General features: G+C 45.9%; 1 protein-coding gene across 2 annotated transcripts; it reads right to left on the minus strand.

Moving 5' to 3' along the window:
- Window positions 1-1,985: 1,985 nt before the first annotated feature.
- Window positions 1,986-14,139, minus strand: MTRF1 (mitochondrial translation release factor 1; the record flags this gene model as incomplete). Of its 2 annotated transcripts, XM_084263371.1 has the most annotated exons (10): window positions 1,986-2,191; window positions 3,486-3,584; window positions 6,262-6,398; window positions 7,482-7,599; window positions 8,803-8,975; window positions 9,067-9,174; window positions 9,410-9,491; window positions 10,303-10,394; window positions 12,405-12,863; window positions 14,113-14,139. In XM_084263371.1, the coding sequence occupies 9 exons, from the start codon at window positions 12,838-12,840 to the stop codon at window positions 2,069-2,071; spliced, it is 1,368 nt and encodes a 455-aa protein (XP_084119497.1). In that variant the 3' UTR covers window positions 1,986-2,068. The 2 variants fall into 2 exon arrangements, with proteins under 2 accessions (XP_084119497.1, XP_084119496.1); XM_084263370.1 differs by lacking the exon at window positions 14,113-14,139 and having other exon boundaries at window positions 12,405-12,888.
- Window positions 14,140-16,338: the final 2,199 nt, after the last annotated feature.

Here is a 16,338-nt window from a genome sequence, read left to right on the forward strand (position 1 = left end):
TCCTTCAGAATGCCCCAGAACAGGCTGGGAGAAAGGATTTAGCTCCTTGACTTCAATGCCTGCACTGGGGACAGCTGAAATGAAGGGGAACTGCCTTCTGCCTTCCCCTCTCTCACCACCCTGCACAAAACCATGAACAACAAACAAGGGCTACAGAAGACTAATTAACTTCATTAGGAATTTCCCTAAGTTCCTGCAGTCAAAATGAGACTATCGTTCCGCTGGTGCCGTGAGGCCCATTTTTGTGATGTGCTTCAGTAGTTGCTCACAGTACAGACCGTCACAGGCACTAGTATGCCCCACAAATGCAACCTGATCATTTGAAGTGCTTGCTTTGTAAGAAGTTTCTAAGGCTGTTCAAGGCACATAATTGATAAAACTGATTGCATCATGCAAGTGAGCAGGGTACCTGGGTAAGCACGGTGCCTGGACACTGTCCTGTCCCAGTACTAGTTGCTGCCCATCTGTCAGCACTGCCTGAACTGTCAGCTGAGTCATGCATCCCCCTGGAAAGTCTCTTTTCCTGCACTGCTCACCATAAGAAGTCCAAGTTGGAGTGTGTGAATGACTGTTAAGAAGTTGCACAGGACGGGAATGTGCTTCCTGAAGGACTCTGAGCTGTAAGTGAAAAAAAAAAAACCCAAAAAGAAGAAACAACAAACCTCAAACCAACCAAAACCCAAAAGCTTTTGTAGTGAAAGCGCAGGAAGCAAGTCAAGACCTGTCAGACTTGCTGGTAAGAATGTGCAAACACACAAAAGAACTGAAAAATCCCCCCCAGAATTGAGAAACTGAGGAGTTTTCCTCCCTTCTTCCTGGCACAAACTCTGTCTGCCTCAATACAGCTGAACAAAGTGAGAAGTGGTGTGTTCTACGTGCAGTAGTAAAAATTAACACAGCTCAGAACTCGGTGTCGAAACAATTCTTTTTCTTAAAGTAACTGATGTTTTCTCAGTCCTGGCTCACTTGTGATCAGGAAATAAATGTGTAAATACAGATCGACCACAAGGCCCAATATAAACCGCAACAATCAATTGATTTTCCACGTGCAAAAGTCTGGGGAGAGCTGTACAGCGTAACCAGGGAAGAGCAGGCGAAGGCACAGTGATCTAGCAAGTCAGCCCAGTTCAGCAGAGCCCTGGCATACACCTGTGCAGCGCTGAACACATGAGGTATTCCCAAATTCCTGCGTAGGACCACAGGCTGCCTACGCACACGTGCCTGTCAGCACACCGCACAACAGGCGCCCCATGGACACCTGCACCCCCCCCAGGGACAGGCACATGCACACGTTCCCAAAGGCATCAAGGCAGGAACCGAATCCCAGATTTACTCCATTTGCTGAAACACATCTAGGCTGTGAATGGGTTTTCTCTGCCAAGAAGCAGGGAGCTGCCCGTTACTGCTGCTGAACTCCGTCCGGATCAACTTAATCTGAAACTGGAACATGTACTTCTACGCTCTCAGGCCCAGACCCTCCTCAAGCTGGCCCAAGAATGGCCATAAGAAAGCTGACAGGCTCCTCTCTTTTAAGCCCCTGGCCCCTTGCCTGACATCACTCCCTTTGTTTTCGCACGTTCACTGTAACAAACCAAAGCATCATAACCTGGTGTTATCTTTAAGGGACTGTGTGTGTAGGAAGCTCACCCAATCTATGGGTAAGAATATGTGCTGTTCAGTGCGACAGATTCTAGTGTCTATTAGGGGAGTTTGGGTTCTTGCACTTGGGGAGGAGCATGTCCCACCCCCAAAACAAAATGTGCACTATGTGGTATTTCTTCTGCTCCATCCTCACGATTCTGCACCTTCCCAGCTGCAATATGGTCAAGAGGGGGTTGGCTTGAAGCCGTGCCGACAGGACGGAAGGGTATGTGCACACAATACTTCTGAGCTTGCTCTTCTCTGCCACGGCTGCTGTAAGTAATAAATCCAACCCACTGGCACCAAAATACAAAAAAGAGCAGCCTCACACACTGAGAATGATCATCATCAATGATCATCTAACAGAGACATTTGGTTTATTTTGCTATGAAACACAACTCTGCTGCTCCAGCTCCACACAAGGTCTTCAGCAGCCGCCCCCTTCCAAAGCTTGCAAATTTTCCAGATACTCAGTGACAGCCTCTATCTCTGCAAACTCCAGCAGCCTGTTGATCAGCTTATCCAGTGCTTCCTTCCCACTCAGAATTTCCTATAAAGAAACAAGAGAGAAAAGCATTACTGACTGTACATCATAGAATCATGGTTATGGTTGGAAAAGACCTTCAAGATCATCGAGTCCAGCCATCTATCCAGCCCCATTAGGTCCGACACTAGACGATGTCACCAAGTAGAACATCTACTCTTCTTTTAAACACCTCCAGGGACAGTGACTCAACCACCACCCTGGGCAGCCTGTTCCAGTATCTGACAGCACTTGCAGTAAAGAAATCTTTCTTAATATCCAATCTAAACCTCCCCTGTGGCAACTTCAGGCCATTTCCCCTTGCAAGGACAACAAAGGATTGAAGCCTCTAATTCAAACACTGTTGCTCATGCCAAGAACTAGTTGGTTTTCAAGTGAAACTTAACCAACTCCTGTGAGGCAGTTTACGGTTTCCATGTAGCTCAAGAAAAGTAACAAACTCCCAACGCTGAGTAACTGCAAAGCCTGAGTAACAAAAGCCATTTTTATACAGGGATGGAACTCCTTTCCCATTCTCCTCCACATGGTATTTGTGTACCTGTTCCCTGCTCCATTAAACACAAACCATTCCAATAACTAGCACACCCTGTATTCTCTGGTTGCCCAGGACATCTGTGGGTTCAGTTCGAAATGCAACAGCACTTACAGTAAGCTGGGTGACTAACCGAAATAGTGAAGGGTCACCCTAAGTTTTGTCCTGTTATTCAAATAATTTTCCATTAATTTAATACATACAGATCTGTTTCCATGTGAAAAAACCCATAATAAATAAGATTCATGCCACAGGTAGAGATTCACTTAGAAATAAAATACCAGGTAACCTTAAAACACAAGCATTGCGTTTCAGGCTCTTTTAACTGTGGCTTGCAGGCAAACATACAGACACGTTGTCCTACTTCTTCTCTCCAGCATTAAGAGGAGAAGGAAAGACTTGGCTTGACTAGGAAAGAAGTCCTTCTGGTCAGGTTTTTCTTTTGGGTATCCTAAGCTTCGAGAATCTCAAATTTTACTTGTCCAGTTTGGCCAAGGGACTCTCAGAGCTCACGACTGAGGACTACACTCCTGACCACTTTTCACTTGTACAGGAGGAGAACAACACACAGAGAAGAGGGCCGGCGAGTTGCACCCTGCGCCGGTCGCCTCTAACACTACCCCTACGTGGCAGAAAAGAAAGTGTAAGCTTTCTAAACCTATGACGTTCTGTCAGAGCACAGCTGGCTGTCCAATATCCTTGTATATACTGAAGTGGTTTTGTTTAGTTAACACACAGGTGATTAAACACTCTCACAAGCACCATTACCTTGATACTGCGCGCATCGTACGAGATCCTGTGGTCAGTGACTCTGTCCTGGGTGAAGTTGTAAGTACGGATTCTCTCCGACTGGGCTCTCGTTCCCAACTGCAAAGTCAAGCAGCAAAACTTAAGTTCTCCTGTATTATGTTTCAAAAACAAAACCAAAAAAGATTGCTCTAAACCAGAGCAAACTTGAACAGCTCAGCCCGTTGCATGTACAGACCTAGCCACCGCTGGCTTGGCAGATGGGTTTGGGTTTGGTTTTTTAAACACTGTGGCAATACTGAACTGTATTATCTGGGATTCCATGCCAGACTAAGCTCTAACATACTCCAGTACACTTCTGTTCCAGCTCAGTAGCTGGAAGAATTATGTTAATTCTTAGAAGTCATATCACAGAATCACAGAATCGTAGGGGTTGGAAGGGACCTCCAGAGATCATCGGGTCCAACCCCCCTGCCAAAGGAGGTTCCCTAGGACATACTGCACAGGTTGGCATCCAGACGGGTCTTGAATATCTCCAGAGAAGGAGACTCCAAAACCCCCCTGGGCAGCCTGTCCCAGGGCTCTGTCACCCTCACTGTGATAAAGTTCTTCCACATGTTGGTGCAGAACTTCCTGTGCTCCAACTTGAGGCCATTGCCCCTTGTCCTGTCCCCACAGACCACTGAAAAGAGGCTGGCTATTTCCCCCTGTGTCCCACACTTGAGATATTTATAAACATTGATCAGATCCCCTCTTAACCTTCTTTTCTCAAGGCTGAACAGTCCCAGATCACTCAGCCTTTCCTCACATGGGAGATGCTTCAGTCCTTTAATCATCTTCGTAGCCCTTCTCTGGACTCTCTGCAGGAGATCCCTGTCTTTTCTACACCAGGGAGCCCAAATTCCTCTGTGTGTCCTTAGTTCAAAATCAGAGCGTTTTTCACATTTTTTTTGGTGGGACCTACAATCTCCTCCCCCAAAAAGATAGTAGGCACCGTTAATAACAGAGCAGTGCAGTCGGCGTGTGGCAAAGTAGCTGCACTAACGTTTGGCTGTCAAAAATTATCTCTGGAAGAGGAGGAAATCCAGGACATGAAGGGTGGTCCTCTAGTGGCAAAGCTCAGTAGTGCAAGTTGTAAAACCGAACTCCAAACGCAGTGTTGTTGGGTGGTTACACTCTGTGTTGGAATGGAGAGCTAGACACTCCAAACAGCTTACAGAAACAGGGTTCTGCTTCCCTGGCTTCGCTGAAAACTCAATCTCCACCCACTAGAGTATTTCAAACCCAGGAATTTATTGGCTGTATTCTGAAACGTTAGGAAGGGTCATTTACTTCTGTCTGTTTTCCAATAGCACTCAGATAGGCACATCTGAGTCCTTTGTGCTGATCTGAAGGCTCCCAAGCTAAAATTAATACCAAAAGATAAATGGCTTGCTGCTGACAATGACTGGGTTAATACACTGCAGGAACAACAGGCTTAAATGCAACCTGAAATCAGTGATCAAATAGCTAAGCTGGAAACTTGGGCGAACTGAATAGTTCTGTAATTTTGAAGTGGTTTTATTCCTGTTGATCCCCGTGCAAGTTTTCACCACAAATGGGAAAATACTCAAAGAATGGGAAAAGAATGATTGCACATTTCAAGAGAAAAGCACTTTTATGGAAGTTGTTTCTTCCTTTTAAGGAAGAATCACCATCAAATAAACTGCTACCTAACTGCAAAGTAGGAGGATTGTTTATACACTTATTTCTTCCAAAAGCTCGTTACGATCTTACGCATGCTGTGGTTTAGGAACAGGTTGTAATGCACCTTTGAGAACTTCTGATCCTGGTTTTCACTGAAAATAACTTTTGAGTGATGGTTTATTTGTGTAACTCTGGCCCTAACATGCAGATTCAATACGTGATGTTGAGCGCTGATTTTTGGGTAACTCCAGCCAGTCACAGAATCACAGGGGTTGGAAGGGACCTCCAGAGATCATCGGGTCCAACCCCCCTGCCAAAGGAGGTTCCTTAGGATAGACCACACAGATAGGCATCCAGATGGGCCTTGAATATCTCCAGAGAAGGAGACTCCACCACCTCCGTGGGCAGCCTGTCCCAGGGCTCTGTCACCCTCACTGGGAAAAAGTTCTTCCGTATGTTGGTGCGGAACTTCCTGTGCTCCAACTTGCAGCCATTGCCCCTTGTCCTGTCTCCACAGACCACTGAAAAGGGGCTGGCTGATTCCCCCTGCATCCCATACTGAAGATATTTATAAACATTGATCAGATCCCCTCTTAACTTTCTTTTCTCAAGGCTGAACAGCCCCAGCTCACTCAGCCTGTCCTCATAGGGGAGATGCTCCAGGCCCTTAATCATCTTTGTAGCCCTTCTCTGGACTCTCTTAAGGAGATCCCTGCCTTTTTTACACCAGGGAGCCCAGAACTGGACACAATACTCCAGGTGGGGCCTGACCAGGGCAGAGTAGAGGGGGAGGATCACCTCCTTTGACCTGCTGGCCACGGTCCTTTTAATACACCCCAGGATCTCAGGCAAGAATCTTCTGACTCTTTTCTTTGCAGCTACAGCTGATGCTTCCTTTGCATTGCCTGAGAAGGCTACACTAGCCTACTAGAACTGGGGTAAGTGAAGATCAGGCTGACCATTTCAAAATACAAGATTCTCCTTTCTAAGCACACCTGGCAGGACACACACACACACACTCGCTTTCTCAGCCACTGTCAGCTCAAAAAGTCGGGAAAAAAAATTCACAACATAGCAGCCTCTCCAAATTTCCACAACCACACGTTCTCACCTGCAGTTTTCTGGAGCTCTGCTCTTGACTTAGTTGTTTTTCAACAATCTGCTGGTACAGCTTAGCTCTCAGTGTCTGCAGAGCTATTTCCTTGTTGACCTGCTGTGATCGCTCCTGCTGGCACTCAACTGTCAGTCCTGCACAGAGGGATTGAAGAGAGCTCACATCAAAAGCCCATTATAGCAAAGAACAAACAAGCTAAATTCATTCTAACACATTGGGCAGACAGAACCTTCTAGGGCCTGGTTTGTAGGGCCTTTCAGCTGAAGGGCAAAACATCACTTTAAGACACTGGTTAGAACCATTAGGATGTTTTTAAACAGCTGCACCAGGGGCTTTGTGCAGTGCTAAAGAGGAGTCAGGGATATTTTAAGATTTGGTGAAACAAAGGAGCTTCTGGAGGACACTGCCTCCCAAAAACAGCTCCACTCCAATCAGTGGCTCCACTCCAATTATCACATGTTAAAAATGCACTTTGCAGATCCTACAGAAGCATGTGGAAACAGTGTAACACATCTTTAAAGTCACGGTCTAGGTTAAGCTCTTGGAGACCGGAAAATGGATTACTCTAGCAGAGAAGGGTGTCTAAACAATACTGGAGAGGGTTGAACTTAATTATGAATAAAATAACAGTCTTTCAAAAACATTTGTTGTTTATTTTTACTTCTGGGTTGATTTCTGGAATGAAAAGGCATATGGGAAACAGCTGTTTTCAGATCACAACTGGAATACACATTTTCCTTCCTCTTCCACATACAATAAAATCACCTAGTACTGCATGAAAACCTTCCAATCTCCTTTTTTCTCAGTCTTACACCTAGAGAGGTTCCAGCTTGGCAAAGTGCATCCTCCTTTGCCAGCAGCCGTTACTCCTGAAGGTACAGAGCACATGGCACGAACTGTTTACGTCTTCTATCCCACCCCTGTCGCCCTCCATTTGTTTTTTCATCCTTCAAGGACAGTGTGTTCATTAGACACTCCCTCTGAAGACAAAAGTGGTGTAACAGCAACACGCTGATGGCTGTGCTGCTGGTCCATGTCCCTTTTCTCACACGCTGCCCTGCTGGAAGAGGGGCAGGACAAGAAGGGGTATATTCCCTTTTGTTGTTGTTACAAAGCCCAACCCTGCCAACTCACTCTAAGAAACAGCTTGCAGGATCAGGAGCTTTTCAGGACACAGACTTAGCATGATCAGAAGCCCAAAGTGCAGCCAGGCTCACCTGTGGGAAGATGCACGATTCTCACAGCGCTGTCGGTTTTGTTGACGTGCTGCCCTCCTGCTCCTTTGGCCCTGAACGTATCTATACGCAAATCCTTGGGATCCACCTTGACATCCACCTGAAATCAAAGCAAGATACAGCTTTCTGCTCATTCTAATACCAACAGAATCAACTCTCTAAAAATTCCTCCAACTGCTCCTGAGTAACAGCTGTAATTACTATACTTAAAAAAAACACCATGTCAAATATCTCTGTGAAGTTACTGATGCTTTAAATATTCCAGTTTGGTGGGGGTCTAATTCCCACTCAGGATCCTTCACAAAAGAAGGCGTGTGTGTGTCTGTCTGTCTGAAACAAAAACCCCATCAGCAACTTTCTGTAAAACTACTAGCTTTGGCAGGGGTGCTAAGAAGTAAGAAAATTATCAGACTACATCTAAACAGCAGTGCCAGGACCTTGTTCGTGAGTCAATTCTGAACAATTCAGAAAAAATCTGAGGAAAAAAACAGATGTGTACAGATGCAAGTAATGATTGGAAATACAAGTCCATGATGACCTGGACCATAGTTTGAGCTCAGTGGATGGGAAAGGAACGTTCAGATCTGATTGATGTTGCAAGGAAAGCATTACGAGGAAGCAGGAGAACTTGCAGGGAATGCCTATGGTGTCTGGTTATTGTTTATTTTGTGTGCAAAGTGCTGGTTTAAGAACTGTTGGTACCAGTGAGATGTCAGAAAGACTAGCCAACACCCCTGTTCATCCAAATTCATGGCAGACTACCCCTGATTTAACAGAAAAGGACAACAGTACTTTAAATGGGGACAAAAAAAAATCAAAAAGAACTGCAAAATGGCATCACTATTCAACATGCTGAATTTGTATATATTCTCTGCCTTAATAGATGACGTAATTTAAAATTGGTGTCCTTATAGCAGTCAGCTTTGGGAGTGTTGGGGCTGGAATACTCATCGAAACGATCTTTGATTGACGTGTTATTTCAGGCAACAGCAAATCTCTGAGATTCAAAGAATCACAGGGGTTGGAAGGGACCTCAAGAGATCACCGGGTCCAACACCCTGCCAAAGCAGGCTCCCTAGCCTAGAAGTTGCTACCGACGACCCATTTAAACACGTGTGGTACAGAGCCAAGGACTATCGCCTTCCAGAGTCAGAACACTTGTGGTTCTCTTCCTGGGACTGGCACAAAGCACTTGGCTATCAATAAAATCCCCAAACAGTAAGATGCTTTTAAATCTCCACCAGTGCCAAAACGGGCCAGCAGGAACAGAGCACCTCAGCACCCTGGTGCACAGTGACTTCACCTCCTCTGGCTGTGGGAGAACAATGACGGACATGGTCCCGGTGTGGATGCGCTGCATTCTCGATGACATGCCCGTCTCGGGGATCCGCTGGACGCGGTGAGTCCCTCCTTCATACTTCAGATGCCTGTAGACATCCTCTCCCGAAATGTGAGCAGCGGCATGATGCAACCCACCTAGAGAGACACACAGTGCCTGACAAACACAGCACAAAACGCTGCTTTAGGTTTCACTGCTCTTGGTGGGATGCTGGAGGAGCTGCCCTACCTATCTCAGCCGGCATGTAATTCACAACGTCAAAGGTCCAACGTTTGTAGTCTGCATAGTTCTGGTACATCTCAAAGATTTCCTTAGTGAACTGTTGGCAGATGTCTCCTAAAATACAAAAGGCACTACAGCATAAATAGCAGTTCAGAGCAAGGCAGCCACCAGTTTTTAGATTAAGCTGCAACCCTAACCAAGCACAGCCACTAGACAGATTAATACTCTTCCTCAGAAAGTGCTACCTTATACCATTAAAGTAGAGAAAGGCATTAAGAATAACCCGTGAGAGGTTTAATAAAGTTGGATGGAGGTTGGAAGCAATCTTTCCTGTGTGGACTCTGCTGACCTCCAGTTGTTCTGCCAGCTGTCACTTCTAATATGACATGACTTCTATCATATTTTCCCTCTGGTACTAGAAGCTGGAAAAGCTGGAGAAAAAAAACAAACACAACAACAAAAAAATCCCACGTCATTATCTCCTTCATGACTCTGTATCTCCTCTAAATCAAATGTATAGCCACTCTTCACAATTGCCACAGCCTGAGCACATACAAGCCCTGATTTCTTTTGGCAAACTAGTAAGCAGAACCAAAAACTTCCCAATGGCCATGGCAACTCAGTGCAGCCAGCGCGGAAAGGGGACAGGCTGGTGCATCCACAGGAAAGCTAGCTCAAAATTCAACCCTGCAAAGTCAGGTGCCAGGTCACCCACCCCAGCCCCAACTACCTGTGAATACAAAGTTACTTGCTATAACCCAGCCAACCTTTACATGAATCTTATTTTTCAGGAAGCCCCATCTCATATTCGATCTGAACACAGAAATGAGCCCAGGCGTGGAGCTCTCCACTGAATCGTTTCAGCTTCTCTGCTGATAATTAATTTCCCCACTCATGGGGTGCTGTCAGCTGAGAGAAAATGAAAGCCTGCAAGTTCCAATCAGAAATCTTTCATGAATGCATGCTCTGCTGCCACAGTTACTAGGATGTCATGTCAGATCTCAATAGCACACACTCACTATTTTTCCAATCCCCTTCAGCATCTCAAATAATAATCTTCTAAGACACAATTGTCAGTAAGAAGCTTATTAATAATTAATGTTGCCACTTCTATTCAGGGACAATAGAGAAGCTGGACTTCTGTTTCATTAAACACAACTGTCAGTCTATCGGTAAAATCACAGAGGGACATTTTTCTGACACCTGTACTTAGAGAGCTGTACAATTTTACCTCAGGCTCACCTTTCTGCACAGTGCGTTGATTTTTTTGTCCAGGGTTTCCTTCTCTTCCAAAGCCAGCTCTAGAAGTTGTTTCTCATCTCTCCTGTCTAGCTCTAAATTCCAACAACAGGAATAGATGTGTTAGCCAATCTCAGCTAGCCTGGAGCAAACCAAGTAATGCAGCTGTCCAAAGACATGCACTGTAGCACACAGAAGCTTGCAGTTGCATTTTGCCAGCAGGAAATATCAAGTAAGAGCAGCCCAAGCCAGGGTGCATATTGCTAACTAAGTGATTGTACTCCTCAGAGGTGCTGGAAGGAGTAGCAGGCATCTTACCTCTCCATCTGCAGCTCAGGGCTCAAAGTCTGCATTGAACAGATGCTTGTCACACCTGACAGCTACTGACTCTCAGTGATGGTTGTGTCACACACATTGACAGTGCAGGGGTAAGTCCACAAACAGATTTGATAACACAGGTCAAAAACATCCCTGGAGACAGTAAGTGCCTCAGTTTCCCTTAGCACTATTTCTCTTGCAACTAAATTTTTTGTTTCTAGGCTTGCCCAGAAACACATATTCAACAACTCGTAGCCACCTCATTAAGGTGAGCCTTACAAATACAGGCATGATGGTAACAATGAGGTTTCTAACCCTCTGCCTCCTGGTATTCAAGAGATCAGTGTGATGCAGGAGTTACGGAGGCAAGTCATGAGGATGAAGAAGACTTCAACACTCTGTTAAGGAGATTCCCTCCCCTTCTCTTCAACACACTGAGACCACAACCTGGAGTACCCTGTCCAGTTTTGAGCTGCTCAGTACAAGAAAGGCATGGAAATACTTCAGTGAGCCTAGTTGAGAATCACCAAGATGGTCAAGGGCTGACGCAAAGGACGTATCACAAGATGCTGAGAAAACCATGTTTATTCAGCCTTGAGAATATCAGGTGGAAGGGTTTTATGGTTGTGTACAACCACCTAACAGAAAGACATCAAAAAAATGGAGCTGGAGTCTTTATTCTGAAGAGAATTTAGAGAGGGCTGGGGATAAAACCATTTTCAATAACCACCATTTCTTCCAGAAGCACAAGCATGTATATTTATTTCCAGAACAAAAGACTACAAACATTTTCTACCTTTCTAAACAAGTTACATTTTCACCAGCCTCATTTCAATATGGCTTTTACTGCTTTGTCAACACCCCTTGGTCTCCTCTCTGAAAAGCACCATGAACTCTCCCCCCTCCTCCATTTACACCACCAGTGATCCATTTCTCCTGAAATTTGCTTTTCCCTGGCTTTACTTCTTTAACATAAGCCCCATTCTCTCCAGGCCAATGTTCCCCTCTCTTGGCTTAATACCCATCAGTGCAGCAGCCTGGATGACATTTTTTCTTCTCCTATTGTGTGCACCTCCTCATACTTCTAACAGCGCCGTGGTGGATATTTTTCCACTCCAAATGTTGCATCTTTACTTATTTTGTAAATTCTTTTACTCTCCATATACTTATTCCTGAATGGTATCAAAACCAGTAATAACTTTTAACTCTTTTTTTAACCCAACATCTACAGTGGCAGAGTATTCAAAAGCAGCAGCTACTCAGACAACCATCAGTTTTTATTCCTTGAAGGCCTCATCAAATATTTTTAAAGAAATAATGGCTTTTGCCATTTAAATTGTAAGCTGGCAGTTCAGGGCCTAATGAAAGTTCACTCAGTAAGGATCAACAAACTGGCTAGGTGGAATCCCATTTTAAATAACACAGGTCAAGCCTGTATCACGTGTATTAGGCTCACTTTTTTCCACTCCTTCAGTTCACACTGTTGTTTCTATCAAAAAACACCTTAAAACAAACATTTCCAAACTACTTCTGCTAGACAGAGAGCCCCGAGATTCCAGGCAATCCCTACTCTCCCAAGTTTGCTTTATTAAGACCTCAAGCTGAAATGAGGTGAGATGAAAAACTGAAGGATGTGGCTGGATGCATAAAAGCCCTAGCAGTACACAAGCTCCCAGGAGCAGGGAGGACCAGGGGGTATTCCAGGGCTGGCTTTTCTCAAAGGCTGGGCCACAAAGTTTATTGCAAGCAAAGCTCTGTTTGGAAACAAGGAGATGTATTCTCCTTACCTCTGCACATAGCTTCTAACTCGTGAACTTCTCTCTCAGCCTCTTTGATTTGTTGAAATGCAGCTGCAATGGGGGACAGATCGGCACATCTTCTCCTCAGGGTTCTTTCCTCAAAGTCATTTACAGAGCCAGCATTTAAAAGATGACTAACCTGCTTGTATTCCTTGCTTAAAGTCTCCAGGTACTTCTGCACAGCCTGATGCTTCCACAATGCTCGAGAATCCCGATGGTTTTTCCTATGCCGATCACTTAAAGACAGAGTGAACCTAGCTGTGTCCAACAAGGATTTTGGCCTCCAAAATCCATGGCTGTGCTGTCCCACCACATAACTTATCTTCTTTGCAACAGGGAAGAGAAGACAGCTGTGAAGTTTACCATGACAGTAGCAACTGGCAAGCAGGCTCTTGAAAAGACAGATGCTTTGGAAAGGTTTCATTTTGTTTGGTGTTTTTCCACCACCTGAAATTACAAGTAGACAGTCCATGACCCAGTGTTAATTACCTTGGAAATAAAGATCATTTTATTAAAACACAAACACACAAGAACTGTATCAAGCCCAAGTCCAATTTTTGATTACACCAACACAGATGCAACTGTCACAGATAATACAGCTCCTGTTTTAATCCTGGTTTACACCAGAAGCTTGTTAGCACTGTTGCACTGACTGAGGGTTGGAAAAGGTCTCTTCCCTCACCGCCTCAGTTTATTTATGCTGTGGAAATGCTACCGTAGATGCGGCTTTACAGACAACAGCTTCATTCTGCCATACATCTCACTGGAAAAATCCAACCATTTCATGCCTAGTTAAGAAGCAATGTACTCAAATAACAACAGATCTGTGGTACTGCTCTTCCTGAGTAAAATCCTTGGTTCAAAATGCCTAGAAAAACCTAAGCAATGACATTACACAGACCTAGGAAGCCAGAAATTTCAAAGTAACTTTGCTATGTTAAATAAAAAGGGTACCTCCCCTTCAGAAAGACGCTGCCGCCTCACATCCCTGCAGAAATAACCACGCACACCTTCCACTGAGCTATGAGCAGGTGATGACCTATTAACTGCTTTCCGAACCAGGTTTTCATAGCTTTATGATGTGATGAAAGACCCCATGCACATCACAGATCAAAACCAGTACCCAAAAGTGAAACTGTGATCCTCTTATTTTACAAATATTAGGAGTCGGCCTCGATGATCCTTCGAACTCTGCATATTCCATGATTCTATGAATGTAACATACATATATATATATATACATTTCCAGACAAGGAACGGTTATCACTGCTGTGATCACTTCAAGAGGTTTTAAAAGCGATTTCTAACAATACAGGTGGTATTAACGCCACGCAGATTAATTCAGGCACGGAAAAACATGCAGGTAGAGACGTTCACTTGAACGCTCGCTGGAACAGGGGCAGCTCCAGGCCGGGCCTCCGAGGCCACCGCCAACGCGCCTCTGCCTCCCACGACAGCCGCCCCCCGCTAACCCTCCGACAGCCGCGCGGTCCTCAGTCTGCGGCCCTCAGCCCCCCGGCAGCCCTCAGCCCCCCGGCAGCCCTCAGCCCCCCGGCAGCCCTCCGCCATCGCAAAGGTCACGGGTCAGGGGGGAAGGCGGAGCCGGCGGGAGACGCAAGCAGCGGGGCCTCCCGCGGCTGTGAGGGGCGAGGGGGGCTACGCTCCCCTCCACCCGCCGCGGAGCTCTGGCACTCACCGTTCGCACACGTCCATACAGGACGGGTCCCACCGCGGGAGGAGAGGCCACGGCAGACGGGAAGTAGAAGGGGAAAACTCCCGGTCCCAGCATGCCCGCGGACAAACCGCGCTCCCGGCCTGCCTCGGCTCAGGGCCCGCCCTCTCTCTCCTCCCCGCCCACCGCAGCGCCGGGCCGCCGGCCTGCTGAGGGACGGGGGTGCCGCCGCCGCGGGAGCCCCGCGGGCAGCGCAGCACTCCGCTGCCGGTAAAGGCAGACATCGCCGCAACGTGCTGAGGCGCAAGCCTCGCAGTAGGGAACGGGGAAGGCGCGCGTAGAAAGAGGTGTTCGCTTGAGGTGCGCTCCTCGGCGCTGCGCGGGAACACCGCCCGGGAGCACCGCCCGGCTGCACGGCAGAAGCGACGGGGGGCTTCCAGCCTGCGCCTTACACGGGCTTCTTCCACGCCGTCTCCCAGACGCGGGCTGAGGACACAGGTCGTTTCAAACCTGGTTATTCAAGAGCTGGATTTCGGAGAAGTCTGCATAAAACTACGTTACGTCAAAGCTCGCTATTCAATTATATTTATAAAGGAATTACCACTATGTCCCTGAAAACAACCATCAGTTATAAAACATTTATATCCACAACTGCTCAGATTGACATTAAGCTAAAAGGATGCAGCTTCCCAGTAAGGCATGGTTTAAACCATGTTTAAAACATTTTTAAACACATGATAATAGACAATATCAAACAGAAAAATATACCCTTAATTCTACTTCTTAAAAAGATTGAAGTAAAATCGGGTTTTTATACCTATAATCACCAAAAAAACCTATACTATGTATGCGATAGGAGGGAAATGTATTAAGAGGCAAGATGAAAAAAAAAAAACAAAACTGTCGTCTGAAACTGTTCTCTGTTTCTCACAGGTGTGCCACTTGCACTGAGAAGTAATTCTTTCTTCTGAATTTTGTTTTGGTGACTTTCATACCCTATCTTCTATTTGAGCAAGCCCAGCTCTGTGGTTGAATGCTTTAAAAGCCACTGTGTTCGGAGTTTCTTTCCTCCCACCTGCTGTCATTCAATAGGATTTTTTAAAAAAAAGGTAAAAACTTGGTATTTGGCACACGTAACATCAGTGGGGTTTGGTGAGGTATATATTCCAAAAGACTGAAGATGAGACTGATAGGGAAGGTTTGGATCAAACTTCATCAGCACATGAACGAAGGCTAACTGCTTGTTTAGCTTCGAAGGCTGGCTCTGGCTCTGCTCCATCCCAGAAGGCAAGGCAGACACTTTAAAAGGCTCCTCCAGGGAACAGGACTCGCCCCAGAGCTGAGCTGATCTACCAAAGGGCCACAGCAAACAGCACCCTGCAATCTCCCAGGCCTGGTGCCTGCTGTGCCACACCATCAGGGATGCCATCAGCCAGACGCCGTCCCCATCACGTCTCGTTCTTCCACTATGACATAGGCCTCAGTGAAAGGAAATAATAAAATTATCCTTGCATTGGGACACTAAATATGCAATCTGACAATTAAAAACCTTGAGAGGGCAATCTGTGGGAGGACAAACAAGAAGCTAGGAAGAACATGAAAACAGTAAGCAGACCATGCACTCAGAAATTGATTTTAAAAGAAGAGGGTAGGCCAAGGAAAATCAAATTACCTTCTACTCGAGCCAGTAACGGTTCTTACATTAAATCCTCTGATTAAAAGCAATCATTATTCAATTTTTGTTATGCCTTGGTGGTGAATTCCTTAACTCTCAAGTGTGAAAATAGAGACTAATGAATTCTCAGCCCTCCCTACCAGGCAGCAGAGGATGCAAGGAACCACACGGCCAAGACAAGGGCTGGACCCCGTACTGTCAGCAGGGTTGCCAGATACACCATCAACCACAGGACCTAGCCCATGCATCTCATATGCAAAACATCTAAGACACACTCTTTCCCCATAATTACTCTATGCTTTTAGAATGTAGTATGGGAATTGAGTATGAAGGCTGGGAAATCCTGTTGCCATCTGTGCTTCCATATTCCTTATCGTTTGCTTTGATGCCTTAAAACCTGCGTGGCCAGAGCAGCTGCCTACGGCGCGGGATGGTTACAGGATGAAGGCTGCTTTGGGCAGGGTGCCAACATCTTCCTCAGCCACCACAGTAGCCCACAGGGATGTCAGGTGCAGAAAGGAAGAATGACAGCAGAAGTACAGCGAGGCTTCAGGGTTTCAGGACAGCACAACGGT

This window comes from Gallinula chloropus (assembly GCF_964237585.1).
Source record: "Gallinula chloropus genome assembly, chromosome: 1".
Classification (NCBI taxonomy): domain Eukaryota; kingdom Metazoa; phylum Chordata; class Aves; order Gruiformes; family Rallidae; genus Gallinula; species Gallinula chloropus.